The 21,307-nt window shown below is 28.5% G+C and overlaps 1 protein-coding gene and 1 pseudogene across 1 annotated transcript; one reads left to right on the top strand and one right to left on the bottom strand.

The window, feature by feature from the left end:
* The first annotated feature begins 1,029 nt into the window (after positions 1-1,029).
* LOC146724807 (uncharacterized) lies at positions 1,030-21,244 on the top strand. Its single transcript, XM_085489417.1, has 4 exons — positions 1,030-1,198; positions 14,069-18,203; positions 20,843-20,942; positions 21,183-21,244. The coding sequence occupies exons 2-4, from the start codon at positions 14,597-14,599 to the stop codon at positions 21,226-21,228; spliced, it is 3,753 nt and encodes a 1,250-aa protein (XP_085345543.1). The 5' UTR covers positions 1,030-1,198; positions 14,069-14,596; the 3' UTR covers positions 21,229-21,244.
* Positions 8,805-13,782, bottom strand: LOC114927892 (uncharacterized; annotated as a pseudogene).
* Positions 21,245-21,307: the final 63 nt, after the last annotated feature.

The following is a 21,307-nucleotide window of genomic DNA, read 5'->3' as shown; positions in this document are numbered from 1 at the left end:
AGTATAAAGTTCTTCAATAATACTAATAGGTTTCTCGTATTCTTTTGTAGTTTTTTGGGGGGAAGAAGTACGGATAATTATTAACAATTGTCAGGTACCTCTACGCAATGTAATCAAAATGTTTGCAAAACATTACAGAGACGTATGCAAAACATTACAGAGACAATTGCAAAATCTCTAGGAAATGTTTCTGCAATCTTTCATAAACGTATTTGTGACAAAATAGCGGACATTTTCACGTATCTAAGAGGTATATGAAACATTTTTGAAATCTTTTTTGTAATTTTTTGCGAACGTATCTGAAAGATATTTGTTGAGTGATATTTGTTGAAAGATATTTATTTTGTGCTGTGTGGGTAGTTTAATTGATGCTTCAATATTATTTTGTATATTCAATTCTCATTTTATACATTCTAATTTCTAATTAATACATTTAATTATAACATTTAATTATACATTTAATTATATAAGAAACGTCGGCGTTACGCTGTTCAACCACGCGGCATCTATCCGGAAACCTTTTGCATTGATGATTTCAATGGCTGCGAAAGTCTCAAAACTAAAATACATTTAATTGTTTGAGGCATAAGATCTGTTCATTTTGGCTACATTGGCCACACTAATTCAGAGGTTGTCTTTTTTGCTCAATATTGGAAGGAAAAAGATAACCTCTGAATTAGTGTAGCCAGTGTAACCAAAACAAACAAACCTATAATAAAACCAAAATATTATTTTTAAAAAATATTATTTGGCTTGATTTTGTTTTCTATTTTCTGTCAAATTTTCAACTACATATACACACACTATAATAAGTCAATAAATTATTTGAAATAAAGTTTATGTTAATAATGCGCTTTGCATTAGCCTAAAATTCGATAAATAGTCAACAAACTAAGATAAACATATTACTCTTATGAATAAAAAGTTGTTTAAATGATAAACTTACAAATTTGCGAATTGATAAGATAAGCATAAGTTTACATAAAAAATGAAGTCCCTTCTAGAAATAGTAAAAGTTGTTCCGTAAAATTCGCATAAAGAAGAAAATCCATAAAACTGTGAAACTCAGAAAATATTAGTACTTGCAATCAATTAGTACTTGCAATTTTTTGGTTTTATTTTATTATGTCTTTATTTGCATCAATGTGTCCAATTGTATTGATATTTTTAATAAATATTAATATGCAGTTTTGTGAAGGTAATTGTTATTTAAGTTTTATACTAACATTACTTTTATTTTTAGAAAAAGTAAGCTTTTCTCACTTAGATGTCTAATAAAAAATAAGTATAAAAAGTTACACTTTACATTATATATATTATTTGAAATTTATAAAATTGTATATGTTTATAACAACGTTATATGAATATATTTTCAAAAACTAAAATTACTTTATTTTATTCTTAAAAAATAATTCTCTCATGTTATTTTGCATATAAAATAATAAAGAAGAATGTCATAAAAAATCACTTTATAATCAATATTTTGATAAATTTTTCATATAAGATAATCTGTAAAATCGATTAATTTTTTATTTCATTTTTGCACACTTATACAGTACTTTTTGGGGATATTTGAGGAATATTTAATGTGGTAGATTGAAACATATCATAAATATTGCAATACGTTTTTGCAAAATTTGTCCAGGGAGAAACATAACATCGAATAGATGTATAGCAGACGTCTATTCGATAAGTCTAAGATAGATCGATTTTCGCATTTAGATAGCCGTCTTGGTGGTTTCTTTTTAGACGCATCTATTAATACGCGTCTATTAGACGTTTTATAAAAGTCTACAAGACATTTTCTGCAAAACCAGGTTTACAATAGATAATTTTAATAAATAGATAATAAAATATAAAAGGTCGCCAAAAATAAAACAATAATAACTAAAAAAGTAAACCAACTTTTTTGGGCCGTTATATTAATTATTTGTCTAGTCACCCAATGAGATACAAGCTTAGTGTTACTACAAGTCTAGTAGATAGAGCTATCTTACTGTCTGATCCTATTTTTCACGATGAGAATATTGACATTGTTAAAAAATCTTACAGAATAATTGTTACCCTCCATCTGTTTTTAATAAGTATATATAAAGAAAAAGCTGAAATCTATTACTTTTGATCGTAACCTTAGCTCACAAGATTATAACAGATTTGATGCACGTATTGTCTCACCGTACATAAAAGGTCTTAGTGAGAATATTACCGTGGTGTATCAATAAAAATGATTGCGATGTAATATATACCATCCCAAAAAAGTTAGATATACTTATTAAAAAAGGCAAGGATAAACTTGACACTTGTAAACGAACGGAAGTAGTTTATAAAATTGAATGTGCACGTTGCAATTCGATATATATTGGACAGACAAAACGACATTTAGAGACACGTATTAAAGAACACCGTAATAATATTAAAAAAGATAGTTCTTCTCATTCTGTGGTCAGTCTGCACCGCACCTCTAATAACCATGAGTTCCGGTAGGATTCTCTTAAGATTTTACACCAGGAAAAACACACAAGAAAAAGAGAAATCGCAGAGATGTTTTACATCAAAAAACATAATAAATGTTATTAATTTACAAAAAGATACGGAGAATTTCAGCGTGATTTATGATCATGTGCTTGATGCTATTTGATTTTATTTATTTATTTAAAATATGTGATATAATAAAAGGCCAACTTAACGAGCTTATATGCTATTAATTGAAAAATTTATTTATTAATTTACGTCATACTATACAAAAGTTAAGATAAACGTTTCGACTGTACGACAGTCTTTCTCAATATCCTAATAATATGTTAAAAAATTAATTTAGTCATTTCGACCTTATTATAAATACAACAATTATGAGATTATATGACGAACGCAGTACAAAATTCATGTTTGTTGGCATGAGTTAGAGCGTCAGATGCTGTTATATTATGTAACGACACTGTGAACAAATTAATATATCCGCTCAAATATTACATTTAGATTTTTAATAAATAGTATTAACTTACTTTTTTGTCAACGAACATAACACTTTTTTTAAAAAATTATTTCTTTTTACTTAACATAATCACAATGTGTACTTTTTTAAAAAACAAATCGATATCTGTATCTTACAATGTCGGCGCGCTGTATATATACCCAATTTTTAAGATGACGTAGACAATTTTTTTAGAATATCATAATAAGAACCGTCAATACGCTATAATAATATTAAACCCATAGTTTTTTCTTGTTCAGAGAAAAATAGTGTAAACTCTCAAAATAATAAATATATTAATAACCACATTAACGCAACAAATTTTATAAACAGAACTATTAATCCATTAGAACAAACCAATGATAAATGGTTTATTAATTTGACTGATGTAGATATTCCAACTGATGTCACAAATTTATTGCAATTAGGTAGTGATTTTAGCCTTCCTATTAATACTGATAAAAAAACAGCTGTCCATGAATTTATTAAAGACATAGAAAGCAATTCGAATAACATAACTAATCTCACGACAATAAGAAACATAGCTATTCCACAGTTCTTTGTTTTTTTAAACAACAATACTAGGAAAGACATAATTAATGACAAACTTACTTTTATGTACAAAAAAACCATGACATTTTGTAAACAAAATCCCAGCATCATTTTCACAAGAGCAGACAAGGGAAACACGACCGTAGCAATGACCAAAGAATTTTATATAGACAAAGTTGAAGAATTATTAAATGACAAAGATAATTATATGACAATCAAAAACAATCCAATAATAAAAATAGAAAAAGACCTTAACAAAAATTTAAAACAATGGTTAAAAAATGAATGGATCACAAAAAAAGACTATTATTGTTTAAGTTCCAGTGATTCAGTGCTTCCTAAAGCATATGGCTTGCCCAAAATTCACAAGGAAAATGTTCCATTCAGAGTAATAGTATCGTCGGTCAATACAGCACTACATCATTTAGCTGCATATTTACACAACATTTTAGTGACAAGTTTACCCAAAGGGAAAAGTCATGTTAACAATAGTTTTGAATTGTGCAACGCTTTGTCTGATCTTAAATTAAATAACAATGAAACAATCGTATCTTTGGATGTGATATTGTTGTTCACAAATGTTCCTGTGGACCTTGCAATAGACAGCATAAATAATAGATGGCATTACATTGAAAACCACACATCAATAGACAAAAATGAGTTTGTTAATGTAATTAAATTCATTTTGACTTCAACGTACTTCACATTCAACGAAACGATCTATAAACAAATACATGGAACTCCTATGGGATCGCCTTTATCTCCAATTATTGCGGATATTGTCATGCAAGATATAGAAACTAGGATTCTTGAAACTATAAAGGTTAATATAAGGTTTTACTATCGCTACGTCGATGATATCTTGCTTTGCTTGCCGGAAGATCAAGTCACATATCTAGTAGAAAAATTTAATGATTGTCACGATAGATTAAAATTCACAATAGAAAGAGAGGATAACCGTAGCATAAGTTTTTTAGATATCTCACTCAAAATTATAAATAACATAATATACATAGATTGGTTTCAGAAAAAAAACATTTTCGGGTAGAACACTCTCATATCATTCAAATCATCCTATATGCCACAAAAAAAGTGTAATATATAATTTAGTAGACCGGTCAATATTATTATCACATCCCCGTTTTCATAGTAAAAATTTAACATTAATCATAGAGATTTTATTGAGCAATAGTTAACCTCTTGATCTCATTTTCTCAGAAATCAATAATAGATTGAAGTTCCTTATTGTTAATAGATTAAACAAAGAAATGACTCAAGATATAAATAACGAAATCATAAATAATGACAATAATAAAAAATTCATAGCGATACCTTATATTGAAAGAATCTCGGAACTAGTAGCATCAGAATTAAAGAAATCAAATATAACAGTAGGATACAGATGTCTAAAGAAATTAAACAGAGTCATAAAAACGCAAAAAGACAGAGATAAGCTCCAAAATAATTCGGGGGTCATATATAAGATTTCGTGTAATAATTGTGATGCTACATATGTAGGACAGACGAAAAGACAATTAGGTACAAGAGTAAATGAACATAAAAATAATATTAGATTAGATTCAGCAAGGCACTCGGTGGTTTCTGATCATATTGTAAAATTTACACACAATTTCAATTGGAACGACACAAAAAATTTTTTTAGAATATCAAAATAAGAACCGTCAAGACGTTCGGTGTCCTTTTCTAGGTTGATACTGTTGTTTTCTTCTTTAATATATATCATTTCTGATATCAACCTTTCATAATAACGGTTCTTATTTTGATATTCTAAAAAAATTGTCTACGTCATCTTAAAAATTGGGTATATATACAGCGCGCCGACATTGTAAGATAAAGATATCGATTTGTTTTTTAAAAAAGTACACATTGTGATTATGTTAAGTAAAAAGAAATAATTTTTTTAAAAAAAGTGTTATGTTCGTGACAAAAAAGTAAGTTAATACTATTTATTAAAAATCTAAATGTAATATTTGAGCGGATATATTAATTTGTTCAGTGTCGTTACATAATATAACAGCATCTGACGCTCTAACTCATGCCAACAAACATGAATTTTGTACTGCGTTCGTCATATAATCTCATAATTGTTGTATTTATAATAAGGTCGAAATGACTAAATTAATTTTTTAACATATTATTAGGATATTGAGAAAGACTGTCGTACAGTCGAAACGTTTATCTTAACTTTTGTATAGTATGACATAAATTAATAAATAAATTTTTCAATTAATAGCATATAAGCTCGTTAAGTTGGCCTTTTATTATATCACATATTTTAATTGTATACGAGCCGAAGTTTAATTTATAAAATATATATATTTATTTATTTAACTTTGCTACTGCTATTTTTAACTACTTGATCTTCGTAATTGTATTTGGTATGTTAGTGACTTGGTTGCTTTCGCGCTGTTAACATCGTTATATACGTTCTGTCTGTAGTATGGTAGTTTTAGCATTGTTCTTTAAAATAATTGCTAAAGTGATGCCAGTCTGCAATTGAATTATATTGTTTACTACCATCCTATGAATGCGATTTATATTTCTGATTTTTTGGTAACATAATTACTTATATTATTACTTCCTTTTGTTCTTATTTTTTAATGATTAATTTGTGCAATTGCTTGTAATTATTATTAATATTTATTTTTTAAAAAATTGTTTGTATTAATTTTTGTAAATGTACTTGACAAGGACTGCAATGACGATCGAAACGTCGTATTTATATTAAACATTGAAATAAATTATTGCCAGTTTGATCGACTCCTTTTTTAGATAGTTTTAACTAATAAGGTCAATAAAAACTAAAATTTTATTTTGTCCTGATCAGTCAAATTTCAATTTTCAATCTCGATCTTTAATACATTATCATCTTCATCATCTAATAAAAGTGCTTTAATCATATCTTGTTCATTATGTACTCTTTGTTCATTTCCATTTTCAGTATTTCCCAAAATAATTACTTGAGAAATATTATATATCTTATTCATTATTTATTTCTATTGTAATATATTATCCCAACTGTTGTTGGTTATGCTTTTAAATAATAACACTCTATTTAATGTTTGAACAGATAATATATTTTAAGAAATACATCAATCAAGTGTCTCTTTGTCTGACTGTGTATCTTACTGTGCGTTTGTGTCTCTGAGTGTGTGCGCGTACGTATACAGGGTGTTTCAGGAGGAAAGGTACATATTTCAGGAGGTTGTAGTATGAATCATTTTGAGTAAAAAAGTTCATATTAACAATTTGTAATAGGTGTGGAGTTACAGCCGTTTGAATGTTAAGCATCAACGAAATCTGCCACAAATAAACAAGAGTATAAAAATAATTTATTTCTGCAAAAAACTTATAATAATTAATGAAGACCACATGAAGAATTTACTGATGAAATTTGTTGAAAAGACTCTCGGACGTTTAAATTCGCGCGTATTATCGTCTCCGTAAATGACGCGTGGCGCGCCGGAAGGAGAGGCGCTACGAGAGGCCGTTGGTGCCGAACACGAACGCTAAAAGCGCTGGCTTCTTCCTTCGTCCCGCCAAGTCGAGTCGGCCATTGTTCATGGTCCTCTCTTAAGAGAAACACGTGATCTTTGAGTCGTGATCATTCTAAGTTGAGTTTCAACAGTCTGTTGAGACTTTACCGTTCTTGTTTAGAAAAGGATTCTCATCTGTTCAAATCATTGAATTGATTATTGATCTGGATGTCTACGATTGGACAAACACGACAATATTCCACACGAGGCGATTTTTATCGTGCGCAATATCCCGTGCTAGATTCTTCCATCAAACCCCCTGACGGGAAGTATACAGTTCGTTTATTGGAAAGATTCCATAAATACTGCCGGAAATGGAAGGACAAAGAATTGGGTAATTATATTTCAAGGGATTCCGTCAAGGTAATGATTCTCAAGGCTTGACTTTGTCAAGTTATCATTATAAAGACTGGCCTCGCCAGGATTCTCAAGGCTTGACTTTGTCAAGTTATCATTATAAAGACTGGCCTCGCCAGGATTCTCAAAGCTTAACTTTGTCAAGTTATCATTATAAAAACTAGCCTCGCCAGGATTCTCAAGTCTTGACTTTGTCAAGTTATCATTATAAAGACTGGCCTCGCCAGGATTCTCAAGGCTTGACTTTGTCAAGTTATCATTAAAAAGACTGGCTTCGCCAGGGTTCTCAAGACTTGATTTAGTAAAGTTTTTTTGATACGATGCTCAAGATGTTATTGCGAGTGTAGATTGTGGTTTTAAAAATTAAGGAGCTGACTTAAAAATATTCTTATTATTGTTTCATCACGTCTGGACCTAATTACGACGCTTGGGGGGGGGAGGGGTATAAACATTGAGAGAAATATTGATTCGTGTCTGAATAGCTCAGTTGGAAGAGCAGTCGCCCGGCAAGCGGAAGGTCTCGGGTTCGATTCCCGATTCAGCCGACTTTCGGACCAATATTTTTCTCGCCTATTTCTTTACAGGTGATGTTAAGAGAAGGAACAAGGGGAATTTCTGAGATTCCAACCATAGGATTCAAATTCCTTAGTTTCCAAATTTTCTTTCTTTCTTAATTGTCGCAATAACATCGCGTTTGGCTCTATTGATCGAGAGGAATGAAGTGTAGATTGTGCTTTTGGTAACGTTGCAGGAACCAGAAATGTCCCGATTCAATTACCTTACATATGCGACATCGAACTTGCAACGCGTTTTAGGCATTTGAGAAACCTTATATGTGCGACGTCGCATTTACAACGTTTTTTGCGACGTTTGTAAAACTTGCATGAAACGTTAGGAAAACGTTACAAACGCATTCCAAAATCAATGTTTATACAACGTTTTTTATACAACGTTCGAGGAACTTATTTTCCGTTTCATGGTTAATTTGCAACGTTTTTGTAACGAATGTATAAGGCACAGTCTACAATGAGTCATTAATCGTTGATCAGATGTGTTCTAAGTCGTAAGTCATAATTATGACTTTATATATTCGTTACATGCGTAATAATACGATCAGTGAAAAACAAAAATTATTCGCATTTTAATTACATTTATTTTCATACACATACATTTTGTGATAAAATTAAAAATATAAAACATCATTATATAAGATATATATTTTTATATATTATTTATATAATATGTATTTTTAAAATATTTCTAATATTTATATAAGATAAATCTTATTTTAATATTGCACTATTAGTACATTTGCAGGGTCGGATGAACGCCATATATGAGTTCATGTACATTTCCTTAAAATTGAATTATCCGATATGATTTCTAAGTGCTTTTGCCTAAGACAAGAAAAAAATCAATTCCGCTGTATAAAAATAGTAATTCATTTAAGTAGAATAAAAAAAGTACTTGCTTTCTATCATAGCGTGTTTTGGCATATTTAAGCCAGGCGGAAACATGATTTAAAAATTATCTATCCGTTAATATTGGATAATGCTTTCGAGCAGCCTCTATAAAACGCAAGAAAAAATTAAAGTTTAATAAATTGATTTATATAATTTTGTTTCAAGTTAGGTCAATGCAGAAAGTTTTACTTTTTATGATATCTATTAGCAGAAGTGAATTTATGGCAAAGTTTCCTTTCTGGCCTTTCCATAAACATTTTATAGCCAATTTATTGGAAAACATTTTTTCCAAGCTATGTTTTATTTGATCTTGGGGTGAGTCTCCTCCAAGTAAATAGAAAAATGTTTCTTGAAGCATATAATTATTACAATTATAACGACATACTACATTTTTCATACATGAATAATGTCGAAATATTACATATTTCAATATGCATACTTCAGAGATTAATATGTAATAGAAAATTGTAAATATCAGTATATATGTACAGTAAAATTAAGTTAAAATATTCATATACAATAAAAGTATTTTCGGCCGCACAATTCTCTGAGTATTGACATCATACAAGCTATTTACATTTTTTTAATCTTTTATAATTTACATGTCTAATTGAATATACAATGCAATTATATTTCAATTGTATAAATAAGTAAGTGGGGAATGTATGTTCAATTGTATAAATAAGTAAGTGGGGAATGTATGTATCACCTGTCAATGATTCGTTCCCATTCCTCCTAGGAAATAAAGACGATGCTATAGATAAACTATAAAAAAATCTATAGCGTCGTTTCTTTCTAGGGGGACGAATCATTGACGGATAGTGTATATACTATTACCAGTTGTTTTTTTCATCTTCATCATTCTTCAATGAAATGTCATACTGTAGCAATTTTTGATGCTTTTTAAATGGTTTTGCAGGGATAATTAAAACATTATTATATCTTGGACCTGCTGCTGCAAATATTACTGGTTCGTCGTTTTAATTGCTAAAAAAATTCATTTTGTTGTCTTAATAGCTTTTAAATCTCTATCGTGTTCTCTAAAATCTTAATTATATTCTGGCTATCTGTAAAATTACAATTAAATATTATTACATACTTTATTGTTATTATTGTTGCTGTTGTGGTGTGTAGTTGTTTAAGTAATAAAATAACAATAAATATTGATAAAAGTTGATAACTTGGTGGAAAATCTTCAAAGATTATGTTTTGTGCGAATAAGTTATTTCTTATCGGAATTCGAGATGCGTTTCCAGTAATATTTTGCGGACCTAAATCTGTAGAATTAAAATATTTTATGTTATAAAAATGTAACTTCGGAAAGAAAGTCTTGATATATTAAAATAGTATTTGTTACTTATCGTAGATATACTACGACCAATAAATACGTGTATGTGAATGTTAAATATATATATATATATATATACGTTTAGGTACATACCCTCCGTTGGGTAGGTTTCAAGATCCACAGTGTTGTTTATATTATTGTTACGATTCACCTCTATATCATCCGTTTGATCTATCTGATTTTCTTTATTATTGTTATTGTTTGAGTCTAAATAAATACGAAATTAATAAGTACTCAAGGCAAAACATTAATATTTCTATTTATAAACATTAAAAAATACTAACCTATATCACCTATATTACCATTTATTTTTTTATTGACGGTTGGAAGAATGTTGTCACTATCTTTTGGCAAATTTCTTGTAGTCTGTAGAACTTTACTTGATTGTCTACGTTCGATTGCAGGATCTGAAAGATAAATATATTTAATAAAAAGACTCATCTAATCGTTGCAAAAATATTCACTTCTGTATTCACTTGTAAAAATGAATAGAGACTATTTATGTATTACGTAAACATATTTTCAACTAACACTTAACAAAATTAGAATTACTTGATTACAAAAAATATAATATTTATATTATTTTTATTTTATAGGGGAGAATTTATATTATACATTTTTATATGTGATATAATAAAAGGCCAACTTAACGAGCTTATATGCTATTAATTGAAAAATTTATTTATTAATTTACGTCATACTATACAAAAGTTAAGATAAACGTTTCGACTGTACGACAGTCTTTTTCAATATCCTAATAATATGTTAAAAAATTAATTTAGTCATATCGACCTTATTATAAATACAACAATTATGAGATTATATGACGAACGCAGTACAAAATTCATGTTTGTTGGCATGAGTTAGAGCGTCAGATGCTGTTATATTATGTAACGACACTGTGAACAAATTAATATATCCGCTCAAATATTACATTTAGATTTTTAATAAATAGTATTAACTTACTTTTTTGTCACGAACATAACACTTTTTTTAAAAAAATTATTTCTTTTTACTTAACATAATTACAATGTGTACTTTTTTAAAAAACAAATCGATATCTGTATCTTACAATGTCGGCGCGCTGTATATATACCCAATTTTTAAGATGACGTAGACAATTTTTTTAGAATATCAAAATAAGAACCGTCAAGACGCTCGGTGTCCTTTTCTAGGTTGATACTGTTGTTTTCTTCTTTAATATATATCATTTCTGATATCAACCTTTTATAATAACGGTTCTTATTTTGATATTCTAAAAAAATTGTCTACGTCATCTTAAAAATTGGGTATATATACAGCGCGCCGACATTGTAAGATACAGATATCGATTTGTTTTTTAAAAAAGTACACATTGTGATTATGTTAAGTAAAAAGAAATAATTTTTTTTAAAAAAGTGTTATGTTCGTGACAAAAAAGTAAGTTAATACTATTTATTAAAAATCTAAATGTAATATTTGAGCGGATATATTAATTTGTTCACAGTGTCGTTACATAATATAACAGCATCTGACGCTCTAACTCATGCCAACAAACATGAATTTTGTACTGCGTTCGTCATATAATCTCATAATTGTTGTATTTATAATAAGATCGATATGACTAAATTAATTTTTTAACATATTATTAGGATATTGAAAAAGACTGTCGTACAGTCGAAACGTTTATCTTAACTTTTGTATAATATGACGTAAATTAATAAATAAATTTTTCAATTAATAGCATATAAGCTCGTTAAGTTGGCCTTTTATTATATCACATATTTTAATTGTATACGAGCCGAAGTTTAATTTATAAAATATATATATTTATACATTTTTATTTCCTCTCGCATTTATTTTATTTTCTCTCGCATTTATTTCTTTAGGGGGAATAGGGGATACATGGAATTAAAAATCTCTTGTAGAGATTATTCTAATTTCATATCTTGGCCGTGTCCAAGTAAAATTTGGTGCCTTGTGCACAAGGTATTTAATTCTAACGAAAAAATTTAGTTTCGTTTATGATAACGCACTGTCATCCGCAATTTGGCTCTTATTGCCTGTCTTATATATGTTAAATTTATATTTATATTACAGAGCCTAGTTAAACTCTTAATTTATACACGCTGGCTTAAAGGCGTTTGTTTACCAACATTAATATATATAACAGAGAAAAATATAGAATCGAAAGGATCTGAATAGCTCAGTTGGAAGAGCAGTCGCCCGGCAAGCGAAAGGTCTCGGGTTCGATTCCCGATTCTGCGACTTTTGGATCTATATTTTTCTCTCGCATTTATTTCTTTAGGGGGAATAGGGGATACATGGAATTAAAAATCTCTTGTAGAGATTATTCTAATTTCATATCTTGGCCGTGTCCAAGTAAAATTTGGTGCCTTGTGCACAAGATATTTAATTCTAACGAAAAAATTTAGTTTCGTTTAGGATAACGCACTGTCATCCGCGATTTGGCTCTTATTGCCTGTCTTATACGTTAAATTTATATTTATATTACAGAGCCTTGTTAAACTCTTAAATTTATACACGCTGGCTTAAAGGCGTTTGTTTACCAACATTAATATATATAACAGAGAAAAGTATAGAATCGAAGGGATCTGAATAGCTCAGCTGGAAGAGCAGTCGCCCGGCAAGCGAAAGGTCTCGGGTTCGATTCCCGATTCAGCGACTTTCGGATCTATATTTTTCTCTTGCATTCATTTATTTATTTTCCGTAGGGGGGTTAAAGGGGTATTGAAATTAAATCTCAAATATGAGATTATTTCATATTTAAAAAATCTTGGCCGTGTCCAAGTAAAATTTGGTGCCTTGTGCACCGGTATTTAATTCTAACGAAAAATAATTTAGTTTCGTTAGGATAACGCATTGTCATCCGCGATTTGGCTCTTATTGCCCGTCTTATACGTTAAATGTAATATTTATATTTATATAAATAATAATTAATATATTTTAGTCTCAGGATATGAGTTAGCTATAGGAGCCAAGCGCAGTTAATGAGGCGCGTATTTTTTCTAAAGGATTAATTAGGTTTTAATAATCATAAGAAATATATTTAATATACAAGACATTAAAGTGCGAACGTTTCGGCTCTTTCTTTGAGCCTTCTTCAGCGCATAGATATAAATAAATAGCAGTAATAATACATTAAAAAAACAATTAAAAAAAAATAATGTTCAAGACGTGCGATCTTGTTTCGCTCCATAATATTCATTATGTTTCTTAACGATTGTCTCATTATACTTCTTCTCTAGGTTGAAAAGCCCGGAAGGCAAAATGTGTGTTACGTATATATGTTCTTGCATCTATGAGAATATATTGTTTTAAACCTTTAAAATTTATGGAGTGAAATCAGTTCAATATAATAAAACTTATAAAAAAATTGACTTACATATATGTCGATTCTTATTTTATTTGCTTGAGATTATATTAAAGACAAGATTATATTAAATGTATTTCTTATGATTATTAAAACCTAATTAATCCTTTAGAAAAAATACGCGCCTCATTAACTGCGCTTGGCTCCTATAGCTAACTCATATCCTGAGACTAAAATATATTAAAAATTAGCAGAGCCGTTTGATTGCTTATACGTATTCAATCAATTTTATTTTATTAAATTATTATAATACAATTTTTATTATTATTATAATATTATTATTATTATTATATTATATATATATGGTTACAATTATGTTATATATTTATAATTATTATAACACTATTTTTTTTAATTATACAACATATATATTGTTATATTATATGTAGAAATATATTATAATATTATATAAATATATAAAGATATATATATATATGTCTATTTCAGGTTACACGAAGAAAGAAGAGAAGAAATATCGGACGAAAAAGTAACACAGCGGCAAAAAATTTGCGCTATAAAAAGCAAAAAACATGTTTATCAACAACAAACAACGAACAAACAATTTAAGCAGCAAATCAACAATTGTCACTTAAACAAGCAATAGAATATTCTGCAACAATAAATACTGAAAAAAATATTTCACAAGATGCTACTAATGTACTTCTACCCAACAATCAAATATTACAAGCTACTGTGTTATCGATCCCTCAGGAAATTCCACAATCTGATATTAATACCCATAGAAAAAAGTTGTTACAACAATTTCATTTAACTATATCGTCTTTTGCGGATATTGCTTGTGATGTTTGTAAAAAATTATGCTATAAAAAGCAGATATGTAATACGAAAATATCTGCTAAAACGATTGATATTTTTCCTACCAAATTACGCGAATTAAATGAAATTATAACATGTTTCCGTTGTGCTAATTTGATTAAAAAAGGCAAAGTTCCAACACAAGCATATTGGAATGCTATGTTTTTAGATGAAATTCCAGATGTTTTGCGAAATTTAAGTGATATGGAACAAAGACTTTTGTCAAGAATTGTTCCATTTATAAAAATTATTAAGTTAGGTGGACGATTTGGTCAATCTGGCTTTCGAGGACAAGCTATTTTATTTGCGCAAGATATAGAAGAAATATCGGAGCAATTACCATTACCAATTACAAGAATAGGCATGATTATTGTATGTAAACAACTTGAGAATGTTGAAAGATGCCGACAATTACAAATTAACGTGCAAAATTTATCAGCTGCTTTAGCGTGGTTAATCCAAAATAATCCATTATATCAAAACATTAATGTTAATTTTGACGTTGCAAATTTTGACATTTCACAAATATGTCAAATTATTGTAACACAAGATAATGATATGAATATTAATGTAAATAATGGCCCATCCACAGAGCAGACAATAAATAAGACAAATTTAATCGAAATAGCTGGGAATAGAGCAATAATCAGAGGTTCCATACATCAAGGTCATGAAATGTTTTCTGATACTACAAGAGGGAAACAGTGTACTGCAATTGCGGCGGTTGCTATAGCTATGTCTTCAATACATCAACTTCAAACTTGGACAAAAAATCTCATTGATACCATTTTATTGATAGGAGATGCATTATATGTAACAAGTATATCGAAGCGTAAGAATCCTCATCTTGCTGAAATTAACAGGAATTTTTTATCAATAGATGAATTGCACACAGATATTGAAGTCTTTGGAAATATTATTACCCTTTTAATCACTCCGCAAAATAGCGTATCAGGGCATTTATATAATGACAATAGCAATGAAGGATTTCCTAATTTGAAAAATGCTTTAAATATTTTTTTTCGAGATCATAATTATGGTGTATTAACTGCTAATGGAATTTCTGTTTCTATATTTCAATTTGATAATAATTATTGGCTATTTGATTCACATTCAAGAGGTTCAAAAGGTAGACCAGCACAAAATGATACAGCATGTTTGATTCGATTTCCAGCTACGTTATCAATGTTTAATATGTTAAAAAGTATTTTTTTACCAAAATTTTTGGATAATACTTTTAATAATCAGTATACCATTACTGCTGTTTATCCTCATATGCATTCTAATGAACAACAAAATCAAATACATAATACGTACATTGAAAATGTAGCAGAATTAAAGGAGAATGCTGCAGAATTGAATCCAAATGATGAGAATGCTGCAGAATTAAATTCTAATTATGCGAATGCTGCAGAATTAAATACAAATAATGATAATTATAATATTGTTATTATGTCTTCAGTTTTAAGGCCAGTTGATGAAACTATACCTGACGTTCAATCTGTTATTAAAAAAGAAGTACAAGATGCTCCCTTATACACATTGCGACGGAAAACTACAGAACCTGTACAGATGCATACTGAACTTCGAGCTGAAGAATTAGCTTGGTTTTTCCTTTTTCCAAAAGGACGAAATGGACTTCATGAACCATCAGGATTATATCCTATTACACCATTAGATTATTGTCAAGCTCGTATTATGTGTCAGGATCCTAGATTTCAACGAAATGATTACTTATTTTATTGTTTATCCGTCATGGAATATTACCGGGCTCGGCAAAATGTTGACGTCTGCCTTAGATTTAGACAAGGCAATAATATTCCTGAAGGCCTTGTACAAAATTTGCATATTAATATGAGAGCTTTGCGGGGTTCTAATGCATATTGGCAAACTGCATGTAGCGGTTTAATTGCTATGGTTCGCAACTTGGGCCCGCCACAATGGTTTTTAACGTTAAGTTGCAACGATCTTAATTGGAAAGATATATTGCAAGCATGTCTTATTGCAGCTCAAAGAAAAGGAGAGAATGTAGACAATTTAGAGTTTAATGAAAAACAACGATTAGTTGTTGAGCATCCCGTAGTATTATCTCGTCATTTTATGGTTCGTGTTCATGCAATGATGCGTGTATTGCTAAATGATGACACTTTATTAGGTGAGAAACTAATAGATTTCTGGTGGAGAATAGAATTTCAAAATAGAGGTAGTCTACATTTACATATGCTGTGCTGGAATGAAGAAATTCCATTATTTGAAGGCCCACAAGGTATAGCTCTTATTGACAAAATTGTATCCTGTACATCTTCTACGGGAGATGACGAATTAGATGCACTCATTGCACGCGTTCAAGTGCATAGACATAGTAATACATGTTACAAAGATAGACAACACGGACAATGCCGATTTGGTTTTCCAAGAAGAGTTAGTGATACAACTACCTTGCTTGGACCAGATGAAGCTATTCGTAATAATGGACGTTTCTGTATATTAAAACGTAATTCTACAGATGTATTTGTTAATAATTATAATCCTACACTTCTTAAATTATGGAATGGCAATATGGATTTGCAACCTTGTGGGAATGTTACAGGTATAGCTTATTATATAGCTAAATATGCAGCTAAACATGAATCTCATGATGTTGGTCAAGCAATTAAAGATGCAATCAGTAGAGTTCAGAGATACGGTGGAGATATAGGAAAGCAATTATTTGCTGTATCAATGACTATACTTCGACATAGACAGATATCTGCCTGTGAATGTGCATTTCGTTTATGCCATTTAAAATTACGTGATAGTTCACGAAAAGTTGTTTTTCTAAATACATGCTTTCCGCAAGAACGTTATCGTATGTTACGTTGTGATGGCTATATTAACAGTGTATATGCAAACTTATTTGATCGTTATTGTTTACGTCCGGAGAATTTAAACGATCTCAGTTTAGCTGAATTTGCTGTTACATATGAATGTGTATCACGATTTGACAATTATGAAGAAGATGGAGATATCGAAGTTTATAATCAAGAAAACGATGTAGTTTCAACTAAGTGTATTCGTTTACAAGATGGTACAAAAATGAAACGGCGTACACGTCCTGCAGTGTTAAGAACACGATATTATACTCAAACTAGTAATCGTGAAGCATACTTTTATAGTTATTTAGTAGCTCATGTTCCTTTTAGAAATGAAGAAGAACTACTTGAGGGATATGAAACAGCAGAACAGGCATTTAATGCCAAGCGTCAACTACTACGACCTCTACGGAGAGGACAAAATATTGAGCAATTTCAATTTGTAGAACAAGAATTACAAGAAGTTATAGCTCAAATTGCAGCATTTGATGACGGCGATACAAATGCACAATCTACGGTAAGAAACGAAGATCGAGTACGTTCTATAATGAAGGAATATGATGAAAAAAATATTGATTTAGATTTACACGATGAACCTAACGAAGCAGATCGTGTCATATCTGCTGAAGAATTCGAACAAAATGTTAGAAATATGAATATAGAACAATCTAATTTGTTTCACACAATTACTGATCATATTAAACAAGATATTAAAGGTCAAATTAGTGAACCTTTACTATTATTCATTACAGGAGGAGCAGGATGTGGAAAAACATTTCTTTTAAAAATGATAGAACAACAGATTAAGCGATGTTATGCTCCTACTATTGATCTTTTATTGAAACCGACATTCGTTGAAGTGACTGCTCTTACTGGTGTTGCCGCTAGATTAATTAATGGACGTACCTTACATTGTGCGTTCTTTTTAGCAATAGATAATAAAATTTTTTACAAAAAAAAAACTCCCGACTGCTGCCAACAAAGTTTTAATGTTTAAATTAGAAAATAAATAAAAAAAAAATAATAAAAAAATTAGAAAATAAAAAATAAAAAATAAAAAACAATTAGAAAAAAAATAAAAAACAATTAGAAAATAAATAATAAAAAAAAAAATAAAAAATAAAAAACAATTAGAAAATAAATAATAAAAATAAAAAATTAGAAAATCAAAATTAGAAAATAAAAAATTAAAAAATTAGAAAATAAAAAATAAAAAATAAAAAATAAAAAACAAAAAATTTAAAGTAAAACAAAACAAAAATTAAAAATAAAAATAAAAATTAGAAAATAAATAAAAAATAAAAAACAAAATTAAAGTAAAAAACAAAACAAAAATTAAAAATAATAAAAAAACAAAAAAATTATAAGTATAAAAATAAGCTTGTAAAAGTTTGAAATAATTACACATAAATACAGTCTGTTGTTTATTGTATAATTTTTCTTATTTAAATTTATTGTTATCATACATATTTAGCGCTATATAATTTACAAAAATTTCAGATGTTTGAATTCAAAAAATTTTTTTAATTATAATTATTATTATTAATTCTACAATTTACAGGAGCAGTCGGGAGACGCCGCGCTAAATTTGAGACATATACGCACGCGCACTATTTTATGTAATAAATAGACAAACACAAATATCGATACTCAACGGATGTACTCACACACTCATACACATGTACGCGCACGAAGTCACGCGCGCACATACGCACATATGTACGCACTCATGCGCGCAAACACGCGCATACGAACATATGAATACCCGCATTCATACACATACTGACATGCACTCACATACGCACACACGCATATGTATACTGACGCTGCGGAACACACACTTAGCGCGGCGTCTACCAACTGCTCCTGTAAATTGTAGAATTAATAATAATAATTATAATTAAAAAAATTTTTTGAATTCAAAAATCTGAAATTTTTGTAAATTATATAGCGCTAAATATGTATGATAACAATAAATTTAAATAAGAAAAATTATATAATAAACAACAGATTTTATTTATGTGTGATTATTTCAAACTTTTACAAGCTTATTTTTTATACTTATAATTTTTTTGTTCTTTTATTATTTTTAATTTTTGTTTTGTTTTTTACTTTAATTTTGTTTTTTATTTTTTATTTATTCTCTAATTTTTATTTTTATTTTTAATTTTTGTTTTGTTTTACTTTAAATTTTTTGTTTTTTATTTTTTACTTTTTATTTTTTATTTTCTAATTTTTTAATTTTTTATTTTCTAATTTTGATTTTCTAATTTTTTATTTTTATTATTTATTTTCTAATTGTTTTTTATTTTTTATTTTTTTTCTAATTGTTTTTTATTTTTTATTTTTTATTTTCTAATTTTTTTATTATTTTTTACTATAAATGTTGATAAAAATTCAAGTTGTGAACTTTGACTTCGGAATCGAGCAAATTCAATCGAAGATAGTATCGACAATTTATCATTTGATCGAATATCTGATTGATAAGAAATAAACATAATCGGAGATTTTCCTTTCCTTCCCCTTTGATGACGCGATAAATTGAACCAATATATTGATCAATTTAAAAAATTATTCTTATTAGTTTGATGAATAATTATTTTATTCATAAAATAGATTGCAAAAATAAAATCTTGGGCTTTTTTGTACGTGGATATCATTCTAATGTTACAGGCAGTGTAGGTACATTTGAAAATCTATATTTATAATTGTGCAAAAAATTATATATATATATATATATATATATAAAAAATTATATATATATATATATATATATATATATATATATAATTTTTTGCACAATTATAAATATAGATTTTCAAATGTGCCTACACTGCCCGTAGCATTAGAATGATATCCACGTACAAAAAAGCCCAAGATTTTATTTTTGCAATCTATTTTATGAATAAAATAATTATTCATCAAACTAATAAGAATAATTTTTTTAAATTGATCAATATATTGGTTCATATTATCGCGTCATCAAAGGGGAAGGAAAGGAAAATCTCCGATTATGTTTATTTCTTATCAATCAGATATTCGATCAAATGATAAATTGTCGATACTATCTTCGATTGAATTTGCTCGATTCCGAAGTCAAAGTTCACAACTTGAATTTTTATCAACATTTATAATGTAAAATTGTAAAATATAACTAATTTTCTTATCGTGCAAAGTCAATCAAAGATTAGATTGACAATTACAAAACAAAAGCATATGATTTTTCGAATATTTTTAATTATGATTGACAAATAAACGTAATCGGAGATTTTCCTTCTTTCCTCTTTGATGACGATAAATTAAACCAATACACAGATCAATTTAAAAATATTCTTATTACATATTCTTGTTATAATTTTATTAGTTTCATGAATAAATTATTTTATTCAAAAACATTGCAAAATTATAAGTCCTGGGCCCTGTTCAGGGATTATCAACCTGGTGCTGTCGGCAATGCTGAATATATATATATATATATATATATATAAAATTAAGTCGCTTTAAATTTTTATATAATCTATAACCACACATATCTGTTTAAACTTGTTGTTAGATGCTGCGCGAACTTCAAGAACCAATTTAACAAATAAGGAAGTTGAGGATATAATTGCAAGATGGCTAATTTTAGCCAAGCAGAGATTTGACCGAGATTTGTAAGTTATATATAATATACCTCAATTTAACTATTTTATCATCTTATCTCAAACTTTTTATTTTTATAAGAAACTGATTTTAAAGAGGGTGAACACATGCACTATCTGTTCATTATTGCGTGTATTAGTTTTTTTAAATTAAATACAACATTTAAGAACTTATTGTTATTTTTGTATAGAATATTTATTGCAGAATTGACTTATTGCACCTATGTATAACAATCACATATTTCTTTTTAGGAAAAAGGAAGAACAAAAAAAGAGATGCGAAAATGAGGAGATCTAAACAAGAAAAGGACAGGTTATTAAATATAATAATTTTAATATATAATAAATAAAATATTTGAACGTTTATTATTACGTTT

This window comes from Nylanderia fulva, unplaced genomic scaffold (assembly GCF_048542155.1).
Source record: "Nylanderia fulva isolate GAGA-0341 unplaced genomic scaffold, ASM4854215v1 Scaffold1155, whole genome shotgun sequence".
Lineage (NCBI taxonomy): Eukaryota > Metazoa > Arthropoda > Insecta > Hymenoptera > Formicidae > Nylanderia > Nylanderia fulva.
Note: the sequence above shows the minus strand (reverse complement) of the source record. Positions and strands in the feature narration are given on the sequence as shown.

Excerpts from the sequence above, each read along its gene's own strand:
- LOC146724807 (XM_085489417.1), top strand. The coding sequence starts at position 14,597 with ATGTTTTTAGATGAAATTCCAGATGTTTTGCGAAATTTAAGTGATATG. Across the intron at positions 18,204-20,842 it reads TAATGGACGTACCTTACATT|ATGCTGCGCGAACTTCAAGA; the intron begins GTGCGTTCTTTT and ends ACTTGTTGTTAG. Across the intron at positions 20,943-21,182 it reads CAGAGATTTGACCGAGATTT|GAAAAAGGAAGAACAAAAAA; the intron begins GTAAGTTATATA and ends ATTTCTTTTTAG.